General features: G+C 33.9%; 2 protein-coding genes across 3 annotated transcripts; both read right to left on the bottom strand.

The window, feature by feature from the left end:
• Positions 1 to 2,907: 2,907 nt before the first annotated feature.
• LOC7478675 (protein SHORT HYPOCOTYL IN WHITE LIGHT 1) lies at positions 2,908 to 5,851 on the bottom strand. The gene is made up of 3 exons (XM_002298757.4): positions 5,321 to 5,851; positions 5,127 to 5,192; positions 2,908 to 3,417 (listed from the first exon to the last, which is right to left on the bottom strand). The coding sequence occupies exons 1-3, from the start codon at positions 5,684 to 5,686 to the stop codon at positions 3,262 to 3,264; spliced, it is 588 nt and encodes a 195-aa protein (XP_002298793.2). The 5' UTR covers positions 5,687 to 5,851; the 3' UTR covers positions 2,908 to 3,261.
• Positions 5,852 to 14,268: 8,417 nt separating this feature from the next.
• LOC7470760 (probable zinc metallopeptidase EGY3, chloroplastic) lies at positions 14,269 to 18,570 on the bottom strand. Of its 2 annotated transcripts, XM_024599176.2 has the most exons (7): positions 17,765 to 18,570; positions 17,162 to 17,359; positions 16,292 to 16,516; positions 15,956 to 16,194; positions 15,447 to 15,601; positions 14,760 to 15,118; positions 14,269 to 14,619 (listed from the first exon to the last, which is right to left on the bottom strand). In XM_024599176.2, the coding sequence occupies exons 1-6, from the start codon at positions 18,461 to 18,463 to the stop codon at positions 14,763 to 14,765; spliced, it is 1,872 nt and encodes a 623-aa protein (XP_024454944.1). In that variant the 5' UTR covers positions 18,464 to 18,570; the 3' UTR covers positions 14,269 to 14,619; positions 14,760 to 14,762. The 2 variants fall into 2 exon arrangements, with proteins under 2 accessions (XP_024454944.1, XP_002298791.2); XM_002298755.4 differs by lacking the exon at positions 14,269 to 14,619 and having other exon boundaries at positions 14,698 to 15,118.
• Between the last annotated feature and the right edge of the window lie 244 nt (positions 18,571 to 18,814).

An 18,814-nucleotide genomic window follows, 5' to 3' on the forward strand; every position in this document is an offset into this window, starting at 1 on the left:
TTTTTTGCATGTATATTTTCATAGCATCTCTATCTAAAATATCATTTCACTCTCTAAAAAGATACCTATTAAAACATTTGAGAGTCCTCAAATCTATCAAAGGTGATATTTTGCAAATATTAAGCAACAGCCACATTGACCAGGGAGAATTGATCATATTGTTAGAACCAGGAGATTAACCGATTATCCAACATATAAGCTTTGTTCTTAAGCTACTTTGATTTTTTAGAACTTTGGGCATGTTTGGGATTGTGGTAACGGTGACTGTTTAAAGTGCTTTTCACTTAGAGATGCATCAAAATGAAGTTTTTTTATTTTTTAAAATTATTTTTGATATCAGCACATCAAAACGATCTGAAAATATAAAAAAAATTATTTTAAGCAAAAAACAATTTCAAAATTTTTGGGAACGCCGTTTGCACTGCATTCCCAAACACTCTCTTCATCAATTGACGTCGTTTGTGGAAACTTGATAAAAAAAAAATCATTGAATGCTCTTCCAAAAGTGGTTTATTGACATCTTTAATCACCATCAAAAACAGATAATCAAGACACTTCTAAAATGGGACATGTCACGGACCTCCCTATAATTGTTGGCACATCTGCTCCATCAAAACTTAGCAACTCTTAAATAAATAGTAGAAAGGGATCGACTTGGGCAATAGCCCCACAACCTTCCGAGGATGGGATTGACTTAGTCTTCTTAGTGCGATTATACAATTTATCTCGAAATGAGTCACCATGGTCTTCCTAGTGCGATTGCACAATTTACCTTGAAAGAGATTAATTTAACCACCATAGTGTGATTGCACAACTTTTCTTGGAAGGGATGAATCTAAAACCTCCCTAGTGCAATAGCATAACTCTTTTTAAAAGGGATGGATCTGAAACCTTCCTAGTACAATAACATAACTCTCTTTAAAATAGATGGATCTGAAGCCTCTCTAGTGTGATTGCATAACTCTCAATGGAATAGATGTATCCAAAATCTCCATAGTACGATTGCACAAATCTCTATAAGTCTATCCCCTCTAACCCTTATAAATTTTTCTAAGTATGGGAGTAAATATGAGTTTGTCCTCTCCATCACTTAGAGATTTTACCAAGTATAGGTGTCGATATTGGTTCCCCTAAGCCACTCTCTAAGAGATGGACTAGAGGTCTCCCCAGTGCAATAGCATCACCTTCTTTAGGTTTACCTCCACCCCTTAGAATTTTTTCTAAGTATGAGAGTCGACACGGGTTCCCCTAACCATTCTCCAATAGATAGACCAAAGGTCTCCTCGGTGCAATAGCATTACCCTTTTTGGGTTTCCCTTATATCTCCTCCACCCATTAAAATTTTTTCTAATTATGGGCGTAAACATGGATCTGTCACCTCTACCCTTTATAAATTCCTCCAAGTACGAGTGTCAATATGGGTTCCTCTGAGTCACTCTCCAAGGGATGGACCAAAAGTCTCCCTAGTGAAATAGCATTACCCTCATTGGGTTTCCCTTCGCCCCTTAGAAATTTTTATAAGTACAGGCATCAACATGGGTCCATCCCCTTTACCCTTATAAGTTTTTCCAAGTATGGGCGTCAACAGAGGTTTTCTCATTGGGTTTCCCTCCTCCAATTAGAAATTTTTCTAAATATAGGCATCGACATGGATCCGTTTCCTCTGCCCATTAGAATTTTTTTAAAATATATACGACGATATGGACCCGTCCTCTCCGCCTTTTAGAAATATTTCTAAGTACAGGTTCCTCCTTCATGGGTTTCTCCTTTATTAGAAAAAATCTCTTGGTATGGGTTCTATTATAGTTCCCCTCTACTTGTTGAAAAATTATTTCTTAACCATGATATATGCCCCTACACACGAGCTCTCTGGTATATTGTTCGAGGCTTCCATCCCTTTTCTCATACAAAGAAAATTCGACAAACTCATTATACCGAGTATTTTTACAAAGTTTTTACGTTTAAATATCACAAAAATTTGAGAGGCTATTGATAAATTCAAATTTAACCTGCCAAAAAAACCCTTGAAAGCCCAAAAACTCATGGTTTCAGACAACATACTCGAGTCTAACTCATATAAGCTAAGCTTTAAGAAAGAGTCCAGTCCTCATAAGCTCAGCTTTGAAGAAGAGCCTAACCTCTATAGGCTCAACCTTGGAAAGAGCTCCAACCTTATGGGCTCAACCTTGGGAATAACTTAGTTTTCATAGGCTTAACCTAAAAGAAGAGCCCAATGTCATAAATTTGGCTTGGAAAAAAAGCTCAACCCTATAAATTCAACCTCGAAGAAGAGCTCATCATATGAGAGTTCTCTATCTACCATAAAAGACCTTTTTACTGACCCAATATATTTTGGATCTTACTCTCCCTACACCTCTAGGTATATAAAAGTCCTTTAAGGATTTTATTTTCATCAAATGAATATTGTTATATAAGAGATAATATATAAAGGTCTTCTAAGAAACAACCATATTTCTATCAACATTAATATTGTCTAAGTAATATTTATTTTTCATTAATACTATCAAGAAAAAAAATATTTAAACTACTTCATTCAAGCAACACGACAAGTTTCAGGTTCAGAAGTTATATATAGCCCTTGAACCATCCAGGTAAAGGATTCTCAATCTTTATTCTCTATTAAATACATATTCTTAAAACTCTCTCTAAAATATTATTGAACTTTCTCTAAAAACATACTTAATTAAGCATCTTATAGTCTTTAAATCTACCAAAAAAAACCGTTTACAAACATCAATCATTAATCACCGTTTACAAATATCAATCATTAATCATCTTGACTTTCAGTCACTTAATTAAGCATAAATCAAATTATTAAAATCAAGAGATTATTAAATTATTTTTTAATATATAAACATTTCTCTGAATTTTTTGCTACCTCACCAATAACTCAAATATTTTATCATTTATATTAATCAGCACATGCTAGCGTTTACATTGTGACACATGTAAAAGGGGTGATTGCCCCTTACATTCATATTCAATCTCTTTCTTTAGTTGTTTTCTAGTGCTCTACCAGTATCTACACGGATACACTGATCTGGATTCTGGGTCTATATGGAGGAAGCCGTCCTCACAAGAGTAGATTATTTCCACTGCAGCAATGGTTATTTTGATGTCTGAAACCTTCAGATGAAAGCTTTTCATCGTCCTTGATTTGGGAAGTTCGATTACAAGGATGCTTTTATTCTTGATGAATGGGAAAAATACAAGTGCATTTCCAACTCTAAGAACAAAAAATTAAGCTGCTGGCTGTGTGCCAGTCCATGCACGATGGTCATCATCAAGTTCATTTATTCTAAGATTACGCCTTTCTTGCAAATAGGTTACCCCAGACCATATACCTCGTATAAGTAAGATACTTACAAACACCATGCTTCCAAGGGTGCAAACCACCTGCATTTCAAACACCAACACAGAGAGGTGAATGACATGATACAACAACTATCCAGGCACTAGTCCATCTTAAATTTTATAAAGTCCAATTCAATGATTCCAACCAGCATGGTTGCATTTGCAGAGACTACCGATTGTTTCGGAGAGGAAGGCAGGGGAGCTGCAATCATCCACAACTAGAACTTGGAAATGAATGCCCACAAGGCTCACAAATCAGCACTGCTGTATCTATCACAGAATATTATGACACAGTTTACTTACAGCAATATTTGCATGTACATGAACTCAAGGCTGGACTGGTTAAGTCTAACTGACCATACTCAACATTAACCCAAGCCATTAATTGTGGTACTTTGCTTGATTAATCATCGAGATTCATTTTAAAGCATAATTCAATAATGATGGTAGAAACTATTGGTTCCTTCACAATTCAAACTTTCAAAACCTCATGCTTGGTTCAGATTAGTTCAAGAAGTTGCACCAACATAAGCAACTATATGCCAGAAGGGCATGCATTATCAGGAAATAGAACAGCAAACATCCAATGGCGTAGAGTGAGAGAAACACCAATAACTATAAATATTGGGCGATTTCAACAATTCAACTAATCCATTTTCAATGATTTTGGGAATAAATATATCCAGGACATACACAACTGCAAAGGACATGCACACTGAAGTAGAATAACAAACAATTGAATCATTCTACTCGGAACTCAAACTGAAAGATCGTTTATCATTAATATCCAAAGGATGTTATAACCAACATTATTGGGCGGATATGTGCCTGTTGAGCATGATTCTGGCAACACTTGGGTCAATGACTTTGGCTATCTGACACGGACAGAAACACAAAAAAAAGACAGCAAGCTGGAAAGACAGAATTGAAACCGAATAGAATTGTCATACAAAATCCTAATTTATAATCTTATTACTGAATGTCTTTCAAGTAGTCTACCTCTTTAAGAGACAACTCCTTAAATAAACCCAAAAGCTAACACCTAAACAAACTAGGAAACCTGAAAATAAAGGAAAACCAATAAAAGTACCAAATAAACTAGGAAAAATAAAATTATTGCGCAAAATATTTAACTTCCTAAACTTAATAGGAAAAAATAAAATAACTGAAAAAACAAATAACTTTTTCTAAAAACCTTATGCATTGCTATCTCTCCCTTTTGTTGTGATGCATAGGAGATAAAATCCATGATCTGCCCCTTGTGATCGTTGAGCCAGTTAATCTAGGCATTTTACTCCATGAATGGTTGACTCCAACTACCCAATCCTACAAGAAGAATACTCTTGACTCCAAGGTATCCCTCCATGTTTCCAACTCACATTCAACATATATTCAGCTTCATCATTGCACTTAAATCTTCACATTAGATTCTACAAAGCTTACTCTAAACACACACTGGAGCAAATACTGTACTTAATAGCATAAGAAACTAATTACAGATTCTGACAGGACAACAACAACTGAAGTTCACCATTATAATGTTTTCAATAAGCATTTGGTTGCTCTAAAGTTAATAACAAAGGCATGCTCCAAATCAAATATCAGGTTAGATATTTGATGAGCTGTACATATATGGCATTAATTAAAACTTAAAATCAGCGATTATACCAATTGGAATTGAAAACCACGCCAACAAGTAACGTTGATAAATTAAAAAATAATAATAGTAAATGATCTAAAATTAGCATTACCTCAAGGAAAGCTTTCAGAACCCACAAAAACGCCAGCAATAAAACTCCATTCACCGAAAACTCCACCTAAAAAATCCACAAAACGCGCAAATTAGTAAATATAGGAACAGGACCGGTTAATCCAATAAAGAAAAAACAACTCCCCTTCATTTTCATCAACTAATTCAAGAACAGGACCGGTTAACAGTGATTACCAATTTAGTAGATATAGGAACAGGCAAAACCGATCGGACGGCCTTTCTAGCACGTTTCGATACCTTCTTGAACACATTTGAAATAAACCTAACTAGCAGATCCAAACTCCTATCCTCCTCCTCTGCTTCATCATCATCACCGCCGTCCTCGTGATCATCGGCGAAATCAGAGTTGATCGACCTGCTCCAATTTCGAGGACCATCTAAATTGGAGGTTCTTCTTGAAGCTTGAAGAAGAGAATTAGGTGATTTAGAAGAGTGAAAATGGAGAATAAGTTTTGAATGAGAAGGGAAAGTGCGAGGGTTTTGGTGTGTTTTAGGAGAGAAAGGAGAGAGAGATGAGGTGTGAGCGACAGTAAATGACATAGCTGTGAGTTAAAGATTAGACATATTTTTTCAGCTACAAGGCATGGATGGATGTTTGAAAGAGTTGGTTGCTGAGAGAGACAAGAAAGGTATCCAGCGACTCTGAGTCCATGACGGCTCGGTCCAGAGGATTGAGATTACAGTCAAGTGACGGTAAAAGTGAAGGGATTGTTCCCGCAACTGCTCCAAATAGATGCCGCGTGGCGGTTCCCTGTAACTATTTTTTTTTTGCTCTAATTGTTGATGGGTTTTTTTCTTTTTTAACAGAAGGGACTGTTTTTGCTCAAAATCATGGTTTGAAGGTTAATTCATGTAAAACGTGGAAAATAATTTATATGAAAAATATAGTGTAAAAAATAATAAAATGTTAATGAATGGTTTGAAAGCTTCCGTTTATTTTTGTCATTGTTTGATTATATTAATGAAAATTAATTAAAATTAATTATTTGTTTTTTCATTATTTAGTCAGGTTGGTCAGAGTATTTTTAGGTTTTTTTTAATTGATTTTTTTTTAAATTCATCTTTTAATATTGAGTTGATTAAAAAATTAATTTTAATTTTTTTTTGTATAGAATTATCTTAGTCTCATTATTCGGGTTTGACAGGTTAACTTAAGTTGACTCATGATATATTTTTGTTTTTTATTTTTATTTTTTTCTAATTCAATCCTTCAACACTGAGTTGATTGAAAATTATGCTTTATATTTTTTTTATTTGCTTTTTATGAGAATATTACGGTTTCATGACTTAGGTTGCAGGTTAGCCCCGATTATCTCAGGGTTTTTTGTTGTTTTTTTTTTAAATTTTATCTTTCAATATTAGGTTGATTGGGAGTTAGACTTCATAATTTATTTCGGTCTACTTTATATGAGGTTTTCCCAACCTCATGACTCGGATCATGAGTTTGGTTAGCTAACTTGAACTACTTCAAGTGGTTTTTAAGATTTTTTTTATTTTTTTATTTAATATTAAATTAGTTGAGATTTGAATTTCGTAATTTGTTTTAATTTTTTTATGCGTTTATCTTAATCTCATGACTAAGTTTTTGCAGATTGACTCGGGTTAAATCAACTCATTTTTTTAATTAAACTTTGTTTTCAATTTTATATTTTACTATTGAATTGATTGAAAATTGGGTCGATTTGCTTTTTTATTTGTTTTCTACAAGGTTTCATGACCTGAGTTGGAGATTTGACAAGTTAGCCTAAAGTAATTCGAGTAAATCAAGGTCGATTCAAGTAAATTCAAATAGATTCAATATATTATCGTCTTAATATTTAAAAATAATATATTTTTTTAATTTTTTAGTCAAACTATATTTTTATCGGTTATTTGAGTTATTTTTAGACTTGCAAAATCGATTATATCATATTAGGTCAACTTCCAAATAATTTAATTTTTTTAAAAAATATATATATATTAACAACAGCAGAATAATTTTTTTATATTCAAAAAAAATTTGTTCAATCTCACGGTACAGCAAGATAATTATCTAGTGAAGATTTGATTCTTTTGAGCAGGTACCTGATTCAAACCGCTACAAATTTGTTATTTTTTAGTTTGTTTATAGTATTGCAGTGTAAATTATTTTTTAAATATATTTTTTATTTGTAAATATAATAAAATATTTTTTTATTTTTTTTATTTTTAACATAACACATTAAAATTATCAAAAAGTACTAATAAAGTATATATTTAATATTTTTTCAAGATAAATATACTTTTAAAAAACATAAAAAATAAAAATTGCTATATTTTAAAATAGTATAAAACATATAAAAAATCAATTTAATAAATAAAAAATAAAAAAGCAAGAAAAATAGTTTGGAATAATTTCTAGCCACCAATTACACCAAATGTTCAAGTTGAATTTTTTAAAAAAATGTTAAAGAATAAAAACAAGAAAATATCAAGAAAAATGTTAGAAATAAGGAAAGTCCAATGATTCATGAGAAGAAATTTTTTTGGAAGGCCGAATCTAATATTTAAATTAATAAGAAAAACTACTTAATTACCACACCAATCTTTGAAATTATTCATATAACAAAAACACACTTGACTGAACTTTCAACCACCCCTGAGCCGAAGTCCCATAGACATCGACAAGATATACCCTGGCGAATGCCCTTGAGTTGTCTTTTGGACCCAGTGTGAGCCTTGTTCAAGGACTTGTACGAATCTGGGCTTGCTAAGCCCATGGATCTGAAATTGTAGTTCGGCTTTTTATAACTCGTTCACACATCTACTGTGCCTTTAATTTTTTTTTTTTAAATTACCTAAAACCTCGTAGTACTATTTTGAGTGCATTAACATTATTACTTTCTTTGTATTTTTAATCATTACTATTGAGCAAACTCTGACAACCTTTTTAGAAAAAAAATTTAATGTATTTTTTATTTAAGAATATATTTTTAAAAAAATTATATTTTAATATTAATATATTAAAACAATTCAAAAATATTAAAATAAATTAATTTAAAATAATTTTTTTTTAAAATTAGACGACGCTCTAAACAACTTTGATATCTAATCTTTCTCTTCAACGAAAGTTCCTTTCTCTCCCACACTTCACCTCTTTTTTTCAGGAACGTTCACATGAAAGAAAAAAGAAAAAAAAAACCCAACTTTACAGCCACCACAAAAATAGTCACCCCCATCAAAATTCAATATAAATGAATTTTGCACACCAAACCTCACAAAAAAAAAAAAAAAACCAAATTCATAATCCAAAAGGTCTCTAAAATTTAAGATATGAAAATAAAAAAACCCTAATTTACCAACACTGTCATTTCCAATAAAACTCAATATAAATTATTTTGTTTACATAATCAAAATTTATAAACCAAAAATTATAAAAAAAGTTAAAAAGTGCGAAGAAATCACTGTAAATCAAGAGATGTTTTATTGTGGATTGTAATAGTAGTTTCACTTTTAATTTCTTATCTTTTCACGAGCGGATAAACATTTCTTTGGCTTTCTTCCACAAGAGTGTTCATGTTTTTCTAATTTTCAAGTAAAGTCAAATAACGCTTTTAGTCTTAGAAAAAATAAAAAGAAGTTTTGCATTTGGGGGTATTTTGATATTTTTACATGTGTATTTTGTGTAATAAGAGGACCATGAGGGCGTTTTAGTGTTTTCACGATATTTGTTATTTTTTAATCAAAAAACTATGGGCACGTGTTCCTCGCGCCCCAATGAGTGGGCGACGCCCGTGCCATTAAAGAGGCGCGTATGACGCTTCTCAATGGCCAAATCTGGTCATCCACCGTCTAACTGTATGTGCAGTCGTGCCCTCTTTCCCATGGTGTGGCGTGTGTAGACAAATAATAGTTGGATTGCTGCCGGTGATCGATTGTTTGTGTTTTTGCTTTCTTTTCTCTCTCCTGACAACTAGAATGCATAATTGTCCTCTTTTTTGTTGTTTGTCAAATCAAGTGTGGGTTTGTCAGACCCACACACACGGGTCTAGCATGATTGTCACACCCAAGTACCTTGGGTCTGGTATGGTTGGCAGCCCACATACCTTGGGTGTGGCATGGATTGTCAGACCCAAGCACCTGGACCTGCTAGATTAGCATGCATGGGTCTGCCAGATCGATGCGCCTGGGTCAAAAAATTTAAAATTTTTCAAAAGCACGATGAAACTGCAAAAACAACCACTGTCTCATTAAAGCATGATTTTTTATTCATATGGAGTAGTACTTAACTGCAAACTCTTTTTTATTTGTGCAATTTATTTTATAAATTTGTTATATTCGAAGAGAAAATAATGAGAAAAAATATTAAGTTTTAAGTGATTTATTTCAAGTCTTCACAAATAAACTTTTCTTTTTTGTATGCACTGTGGATGAAAATACTAATTTTATATTTCCATCCAAGTATTTGACAGTTTTTTAAAGGATTCATACTTTTTTAAATTTGAGATGTTGTTGCACGATCTAATTGTTAAAGTTTGTTACAATGAGAGTTTATTCTACATTATAACTACTAGTATATACGAATAGTTATATGCTCGGGCGACCCTGCAGAACCCGATAAATGCCTCTCTTTTTTCATCTTTTTCAATTGATTACTAACCCATATCAAAATTCACTATATAAATACTAGAAAAATATTTTATTTTTTCATTATAAGGCCCATTAACACACACACACACACACACTTTATGTTCACAAGAAAAAACTGTGTTTTTTCAATGTAGGATAAAAACCTTTTTTTGTTTAAATACTTCAATTTAATACTATAAAATAACATCTTTTCAATGTGAGATAAAAAAAATCTTTTGAAATAATCTTTTAGCTTATATCCACATAGATTGTGTTTTAATTTTTTCATATGAAATGTTAAAACCTTAATTTTTTTTTATTTTTCCGGTTTGACTCATGTCAGGCCTGACCCAAAAAAAATCACACCCGCGTCTGAGTCTGGCAATAATATCAGACCTGTGCTTGGGTGTGGCAACCATGCCAAACCCAAGCGCTTTGGGTCCTGCAACCATGTTTGGGTCTGACATGGTTGGCAGGTCGAGGCAGTGGCGGAGCCACAGAGAGACAAAAGAGGGCAATTGCCCCCTTAATTTTTTTTAATATTTTTTTATATTAAAATATTAAAATATTAGTTTAGTGAATTGTTGCTACACGAAAGGAAAGTTATTATTGTTGACTCGTATGTTAATATATATATATAAAAAAAAAAAGTACAGTCATTGCCCCAATTTTTTTCCTTTTCCCTTTTCTTTCTTTATCTTCCCTTGATTAACAAAGAGTTTTTTTTGTTCTTTTCATGAGCTGTCGTTCCCTGCCTCTCCCATATGCAAATTTCTCATCAAGTATAGTTAAGCAATTAATCTTTTTTGCTTTTTGCTTTATGCTTTAGGTAAATTTTCTTCATCTTTTCTATTTGTTTCATTGTCTAATTTTAGTTTTATTCTTTTATAATTATTTATTAAAAATATTAGGGTTTATGATAATTTAGAGGTTTTGATATGAATATGTTCAAAATAAATGTTTAAATTTGTTAATTTAATCAATTAAGTGTTTCTTTTCTTATTATAAAGGAATACATTAATATTCATGCAAAACCACTATTCTTGACATATCTTGCATTGGCAGAGTTGTTTATTGAAATTTAGTATTTTCACATGATTTGTTTGTAAGTAAAATATCAAGTAGAAAGCATGTTTTTCAAGCATTGTTCCTCTTACATATACAATAGGCATTGTTTCTCAATTAAATGTCTAAAAATAATTAAGTGTAATTTAATCAACATACTTATTATATGCATATAGATATGAATTGAAATAGGTTCTGATTTTGATGAATTGATGTGTATTTTGCTATGAATTTCATATGAAAGATTTAAAATTATTGTGTAACTCAACTGATTTTTGTTTAACAGTGAATTATTGTGTGGTTGTGTTAATTATTATGTAGACACTAATGATGATAAAAAAATCCAGCATGTTCATATTAAATTAACATGTCACTAGACAAGTATTTCAAGCGTAAATCCCTTGAGGATGAAGAGTCAATCAAAGCTTCAAGTCATGTAACTTAATCAAGTTCAAAGAAAAGTCATATTGAAATCAACCTCGATACTCTCCTTGCCGACCCTGGCTTAAAAAGACCAATTTATGAATACCATATAAATGATAGGGATGCAATCCGAAGAGCTTATCTACAAAAAGGTCCATGTCAACCTTCATACTGTGATTTTCCTCAAAAATAATTTGGGAATATATCAACACTACGACGCTTTAATCCGGCTTGGTTTGGTGCATACCCAACATGGTTAGAGTATAACATAGCAAAAAATACTGCCTTTTGCTTGTATTGTTACCTCTTCAAGTCAAAAGGGGGTGTTGATTCGTTTGTGGGTGACGAGTTTTCAAATTGAAAAAAAGAGAAAGATTTGAACTTCATATTGGAAAGTCTAGTAGTCACAATGCAGTTCAGATAAAATGTGAGAATTTGATGAATGAAAAACAAAATATCATGACTTTGTTATATGAGCAGACAGTAAAGAGTCAAAGTGATTATCAAACTCGATTGAATGTTTCAATAGAGTGTGCTTATTTTTTGTTGCACCAGGGACTTCCATTTTGTGGCCATGATGAATGTGAATGTGAATGTGAATGTTCAAGCAACCAAGGAAATTATCTAGAGCTCTTGCATTTCCTTTCCAGAAATAATGAAGCTGTTAAAAGAGTTACTTTCAGTGAAGCTCCTAGACATAACAAATTGACTTCTCTAGATATTCAAAAAGACATTACTTAAGCTGCTACAGAGGAGATTACAAATGTGATTATCAAAGATCTAGGTAACTCATTATTTTCAATTTTAATTGATGAGTCACGTGACATATCAATCAAGGAACAAATGACAGTTGTTTTACGATATGTAGACAACAATGGACATATAATGGAACGTTTTCTTAGTATTCAACATATGTCAGATACAATTGTTAGTTCACTTAAGACAGTTATTGAAGCTTTATTTTCTAAACATGGGCTAAGCATATCAAGATTGCGTGGTCAGGGATATGATGGAGCTAGTAACATGCGAGGTGAATTCAATGGATTGAAAACACTTATTCTAAATAACAATCCAAGTGCATATTATGTACATTGTTTTGCTCACAGACTTCAATTGACTCTTGTGGCTGTTACAAAGAAGCATAATGAAGTAGGAGATGTCTTCAATTTTATTTATAGCATTATAAACATAGTTGGAGCATCATGTAAAAGGATGAAGGTGATTAGAGAAAAACAATATGCTAGAATTATTGAAGGACTTGAAAATGGAGAAATTTCTAGTGGAAGAGGCCTAAATCAAGAAACTTCTATTAGAAGGTATGGTGATACCCGTTGGGGCTCCCACTATGTTACAATTATTCGTCTACTTGCAATGTTTTATCAGTTCTTGATGTGGTTGAGATTATAAGGGAGAATATGATGAACTCAGAACAGAGAACGAAAGTAGTCGTTTTAACAGGTATTATTGAATCATTTAATTTTGTGTTCATGCTTCATTGTTTGAGAAGGATACTGGTTGTTACTAATAAGTTCTCACAAGCATTACAAAGAAAAGATCAAGACATAGAAAATGCTATAAGTTTATTGAAAACATCAAAGGAACAATTCAAAATGATGAGAGAGAATGATTGGGAATCTTTACTAGAAGAAGTGTCATCTTTTTTGCATCAAACATGATATTGATATTCTAAACATGGATGGTGAGTACAAGTTTCATGGGCATTCAAGGCGAAAATCTCAAGGGATTACAAACCTACACCATTTCCGTTATGAATTGTTTAACAATATATTGACATGCAACTTATTGAGTTGGATGATCGTTTTACTGAAACGAGTAAGGAGTTACTTTTTTGTGTGGCATGTTTAAACCCAAGTGACTCTTTCTTACTTTCAACAAAGAAAAACTTATTCGTCTTGCTCTTTTTTATCCTAGTGAATTCTCTATAGTAGACCTTATGGTACTTGGCGACCAACTTGATATGTATATTATTGATCTACGGGGGGTGATGATGAGTTCTCTGGTAATGAAGGTATTGCTAGCCTTGCAGAGAAAATGGTAAAAACAAAGAAGAATTTGGTATTTCCATTAGTATATATGCTTGTCAAATTATCATTACTTCTACCAGTTGCAACTGTTATAGTGGAGAGAGTTTTTTCTGCTATGCATATTATCAATAGTAGATTGCGGAATAGGATGAGAGATAAGTAGATGAATGGATAGTTTGGTTGTATACATTGAGAAAGATATCTTCGATAAGATTGATAATGAAGCTGTTATGAAGCGGTTTTAAAATATGAAAACTCGAAGAGAACAATTATAATGTAAGTTTTTCATTTTAAAAGTATTTTTAAATTAATATTACTTGATATGAATTAGTATATATGTTTTGAATTGATTTCTAATGCGTATCTATATAATATAGTATTTGTTAATAATTTGCCCCCTCATTTAAAAAATTCTAGCTCCGCCACTAGACCGAGACACGTGAGTTTGACGTGATTGTCGGATCTAAGTATCGTGGGTCTGACATTGCTGTCAAACCCAAACGCATGGGTCTGACATGACTGTCAGACTCAAGGCGCCTAAGTCGCATGGCTTCCAGACCCAAGACGTGTGGTTCTGGTAGTTATGTATCTTGAGTCTAACAAAAAGTTGAGTAAAGGTTTAAAAATTAGGTTTAATAACACTATAAAATATTCTCTATATTTTTTATATTTTCTTAAAAAATTAATATTAACCCACTATACAGCAACAGATAATATTCTAGTCATTCTTCAAATGACGTGCAACTCTCCTAAATCCAGCCAACCAACCCACGAACGTGCTGTCATGGGATTGTGAATTATTCAAACCTGGCTGAACAACCCATCTTGGTTGTGGCTCCATTAGTGAGTTTCGATCATTGTGGCTCCATTAGTGACAATTCAAATTTCTAGTTGAGATTGCATGTTCAGGGAAGCTCAAACACAGGCATCCAGATGCTAAAAAACATCTTGGGCAGTTTCCTTTATAGTTTGGGCTTGTCTTATGGAAATTGAGACCAAAGAGCATCAAAAGACATGATATATCCACAACAAGCAGAAGCAACAGTTGCGTACCACGCACATTGTATAACCTTAACTTACAAGATTTGCATGCACGTCAAAGATCTCCAAGCCTTGGGATGAAGGGAAGGAGTTCGGGATAATTGAAGTATTCAATAAACAAAACATTGCTTTTCTTAACTTCTTTTTTATCCCTTTAAATCTCATAGTTGACCCGGTAGGGTTTTGGACTGGTTATATTAGGTCACTCCAAACTCGACCGGATCAATCAAGTTTTGTGGGCTAATATGTTGGCTGATTCAATTGTCAACCTAGTTTAGATTTGATTCCAAGCTGCCCGGTCCCGAATTAATCCTGTACAAATAAAAATAACACTGTACAACATCAATCTACTTGGAGTATGTAAAGAAGATATAATCTACTTGGAGTATGTAAAGAAGATATAAGCAATTTTTTCAAACATTTTGAGTAATATATACAATCATACAGGTAACCTTTCACATATCACCCCTGAAAAAAGGGTCACTGAGGAATGGACTGGAGAATGTTCCTCCGCCATTGGGGAAAAGTGTGAGGAAACAGATAAGACCGAGAACAACGCCCCAAGCAAGCCTGTCATCTCCCAAAGGGGTGATCTCATCTTTAGCAGGTATTTCTTCTCCACCCCGGAAAAATGTTGCGAACAATCCCCAAGCCAAACAAAGGACACTGCCACTTAGACCACCAATACCAAGTAAAAGGGATGTTGCAAAAGACAGCAAAGTTGCTGTATTTCTCCCATACATAGCTTGAGCTATGCGGCCTCCTTCAAGTCTTCCACAGGGCAACAAGTTCAAAGAAGTCACCACCATTCCTGCAGAAACATAAGGCTGTTGTGACTTGGATAAACATACAGTTCTTTTTTTTTTTACATTATTTAACTGTTATCTGACTGAAGGTTTCAGAGGACTGCACCATCTCCAGCGGCTTTACGGGGGACCTTTCCAGAAAGTATCATGATCTTTATGCCTATGCTCAACCTTTTTCATGTTTATGCTCATACTTAATTTGCCAAAATGTGAGAGAAGAACAAAAATGCACTATGCATATACTACCTCAGTCCTCTCTGCTGAACAAAATTGCCTAACCTAATATCCATTTAGAATATACAAACAAATCTAGATATAATTCAAGGAACTCACCTAAAAGTCCAGCAAAAGCAAGGGGATCAACAGGAACCCCCACACCCTCCACTGCATAAGGCAATACGTTCCCAAGGTCATCTGTATAAGGTCCGATGACAAACTGGATGAAAGAAAGCAAAGGGTTGTTGTAGAAGAATTGTGGCCTTATATACCTGCAAGCAAATGGTTTATGTTATTCTAAACAAATTTGACATTGATGAAATTCATAGATTACGTTGACAATGTATCACCATGGGACACGAGCAACCTATCAAATCAAAGAGTGACATACCAGCTAAATTATCTATAGCTTATCATCACCACATTATGGTGATTTCATAATCAAATTTGAAGTGAAATTACAAAAAACATAGTAAAAGGAGATATGCGGTCATAAGAGAATATTTTGTAACTCTTTAGATTTAGCTGAAAGAAAATGTTGCATAAGACATAATTCTTCAGTATTTTTGCTACAACTGAATACTTATTTCTCTGGCTCTCTCAGAAGGGAAATATAGAAAGCTTACAGTGCATTGTCACCGCCATTGAAGCTACCATCAGTCACGAAAGCAGTAATCGCCAGCACTAGAGATGTCAAATATGCACTTGCTGTTCTTGCCACTGGAATATCAAAAAGGGCCTTCCTATTTGGAAGCAGGGATTCATAATTGTTCATCACTCCCAAGCATCCAGTCCAATTGGATGGAACAAGAAATGATGGGCTGAGTTTGACATCATAATGAGCTGCTGTTACTCTTGTGGCTATCTGCCAGAATAATGAAAATATCTTTCATGCAACTGTTTACGTTCAACAGAACGTTGCAATTGAACTGCAGAAGACTCCAGATTAGATGAAAACATACCTCAGAAACTCCCAAAATAGTGAGGAAGCCACCAAAAAGAGGAGCAACATCAGCAATATAGTCATCAAAAGTTGCATTTGGCTTCAGGAAGAAGCCACTCATCAAAGCTATCGTCCCAAAAGTGGCCACACATAAGACTATAGCACTGATATAGCCCCAAGGTGTGCTCAGCTTAATTGATTCGAACTGGAGATCCATCTCTGACTTGGGTTGCACCACACAAGCCTTGAAGAACAATGAATTGTAAGTAAAAGGAAGTTAACAGCAACAGTAACAATGTTAGTCTCTGATTGCTAGAGAAAACATTAATTCATAAACATTGTAGGAATATGACTATTTTCAAAAGACATCCATGGAGTGTTTTAGACCCGGGAAAGCACTTGATTATGGTGTAGAAAGGGGGATCAAGTAAGAAACCAGCTTCATGAATCTTTACCACTGACTGGATTCAGTGGAAGATCCTAGACCAGTAAAGTAATGCCTTTAGCAATACGGCTCAGACTACTTTGGCAATGTCTTGCCCAGTCTGTTGGTTCATGGTTGGTTGATGCTCATATCTAACCATCAAAATAAAGCTTGGGGCTAGGGTCATGAAATCCAAATATGTCTCTCACAAAGTCGTGGCATGCTCGATTTGCTACGGTTTAGATGAGGTGAAGAGTCAAGATGAACCAGCAAATTGCTGAACTAAGCAATTACTTATTTCTAATTAATAGACATTAGTAAATCATTAAGTCAAGCATAGCTCTGGTGTAGACTATAACATTGCTTAAGCGTTCCAAAAAGAGGGCCTAATGAAATCAGTCGTGCACTATTCGATAAACTCAATTGAAGACCTACCAGTGCTGAAATTAGCTCATTTATCAGTACCTGTTTTGTTATGTCATCGTTCTTTTCCTCCATGAACCACACAACTACCTCCCGCCCTGCTGCTTCAGATAGCTTTTTCTCCAGTTTAGGAATGACCTCTTCAATGGGTTTCCTCAAATTCCCAATAAAAATCCCCCCATCACCAAATCTTCGAGCATCAGTAGCAAAAAAGGTGTCAAACCCGAAACAGCTCTTTAACTGCCATGTAAATGTCAACAGAATAAATGCATGTTAGAAAAATCTTGACATGTTTAATAAGAAGCCTCCTAATCGATGATCAAACTTTTCAAGAAATATAGAAGCTTGAAGCTATTATCTCATCTATCGGCTTGCTTTTTGACACCAATACAAAATTTAATGTCAATTTGAACTATACAATTTGAGACAATCTAACTGATCAGCACATATATAGTCAGCAGTAGCAACTCCTATTAGCGGTAAGATTTGTTCTAATCACTTCATTAACTTAAAAGTGTTTTATCAATTACAATAACGTTATATGGATTGAGGACAGAAATTTGTCCAAACACCAACTTAAACAATCAAATTAAGAACCAAAAGACAGTACCATCACTGAGATCAACAATAAATAAACAGAATTACCTTATTAAGATCAAGAGCCCTAAAAGCCTCCTCAGCCTTCTCCAACCTCTCTTTTTCCCTAGTCAAACTGTCACGAACCAATCTATTAAACAACCCCACAATTGGATTATCACTGCTTTCCCTATCAAGTTCCTTAAGCTTTCTATCAGCCCTTTTCTTCTCCAGCTTTATTGCTGCCTCTATGGAAGGATTCCCCATGAACTTCTTGAACTCTTCATCAGTCTTCCAGTCCATCTCTTGTTGTTTCTCTTTATCCTTATCCAATCGATCACTTTCTTTGCTCAATTCCACTTCTGGACTCTCTTTTGTTTCACTTTCGGTCTTGTCAGTAATCACTGCGACTGAAGATGAAGAAGTCTGCTCACTTTCTCCCTCATCTTTGGCAGAGGACATAACAGGCTTCAAATGATTTTCTTTTGTAACAAGAGAGAATGAGAGGCTGGTTCTTCGTCCAAATGAGTGTCTTTTACGAAATGAATGCCTTTTGGCTTCAGTTTCTTGCTCATTTCTGATGGTAAATTTAAGGGGCTCTCCTGGTTTGTTTTTAGAGCATGGATAAAAGCAAAGGTGCGTGTTTTGGGCAAGGCGGTTCGTGGTTAAAGAACATGAGATGCCGCTGCATGGGTTGCTTTTAATGTTCTTAGTTTTGATAGTGCATGGAGATAGAGAAAAATGTGAAGAGGTTGAGAGAGTTGCCATCAGCGAAGTTGAAGTCCAAGGAATTCATAGTGTGGAAATTTAAGGATGGGAGCTTTCTGAATAGAGGGAGAAGGGGGAACTATAATAGTCTAGAAGGTTGGTGAAGTTTAACAGGTGGATAGGATATTGAAGATGGTGACAGAATTTTTTGACCCCGCAGAAAAATCCATAGCAAGATTGTGTGGTTGATGAGTTTCAAATTTGAAACTTTATTTATTTATTTATTTTATTTTGTATGGATTACAGTGTTCGCCATTTTAAGGAGAGGAAATCTAGTCCAGCAAGTGTTAAATGCACAGACAGAAAATCACACAATAGATGAAAGCTGGATGTTTAAGACGCAAGAAATTA

Source organism: Populus trichocarpa, chromosome 1, assembly GCF_000002775.5.
Source record: "Populus trichocarpa isolate Nisqually-1 chromosome 1, P.trichocarpa_v4.1, whole genome shotgun sequence".
In the NCBI taxonomy this organism is placed as follows: Eukaryota; Viridiplantae; Streptophyta; class Magnoliopsida; order Malpighiales; family Salicaceae; genus Populus; species Populus trichocarpa.

Excerpts from the sequence above, each read along its gene's own strand:
- LOC7478675 (XM_002298757.4), bottom strand. The coding sequence starts at position 5,686 with ATGTCATTTACTGTCGCTCACACCTCATCTCTCTCTCCTTTCTCTCCT. Across the intron at positions 5,193-5,320 it reads TTCCTATATCTACTAAATTG|GTGGAGTTTTCGGTGAATGG; the intron begins GTAATCACTGTT and ends TGGATTTTTTAG. Across the intron at positions 3,418-5,126 it reads TTCTGAAAGCTTTCCTTGAG|GTGGTTTGCACCCTTGGAAG; the intron begins GTAATGCTAATT and ends TTTGAAATGCAG.
- LOC7470760 (XM_024599176.2), bottom strand. The coding sequence starts at position 18,463 with ATGGCAACTCTCTCAACCTCTTCACATTTTTCTCTATCTCCATGCACT. Across the intron at positions 16,195-16,291 it reads CTATTTTGGGAGTTTCTGAG|ATAGCCACAAGAGTAACAGC; the intron begins GTATGTTTTCAT and ends TTATTCTGGCAG. Across the intron at positions 15,602-15,955 it reads AATGGCGGTGACAATGCACT|GTATATAAGGCCACAATTCT; the intron begins GTAAGCTTTCTA and ends ATTTGCTTGCAG.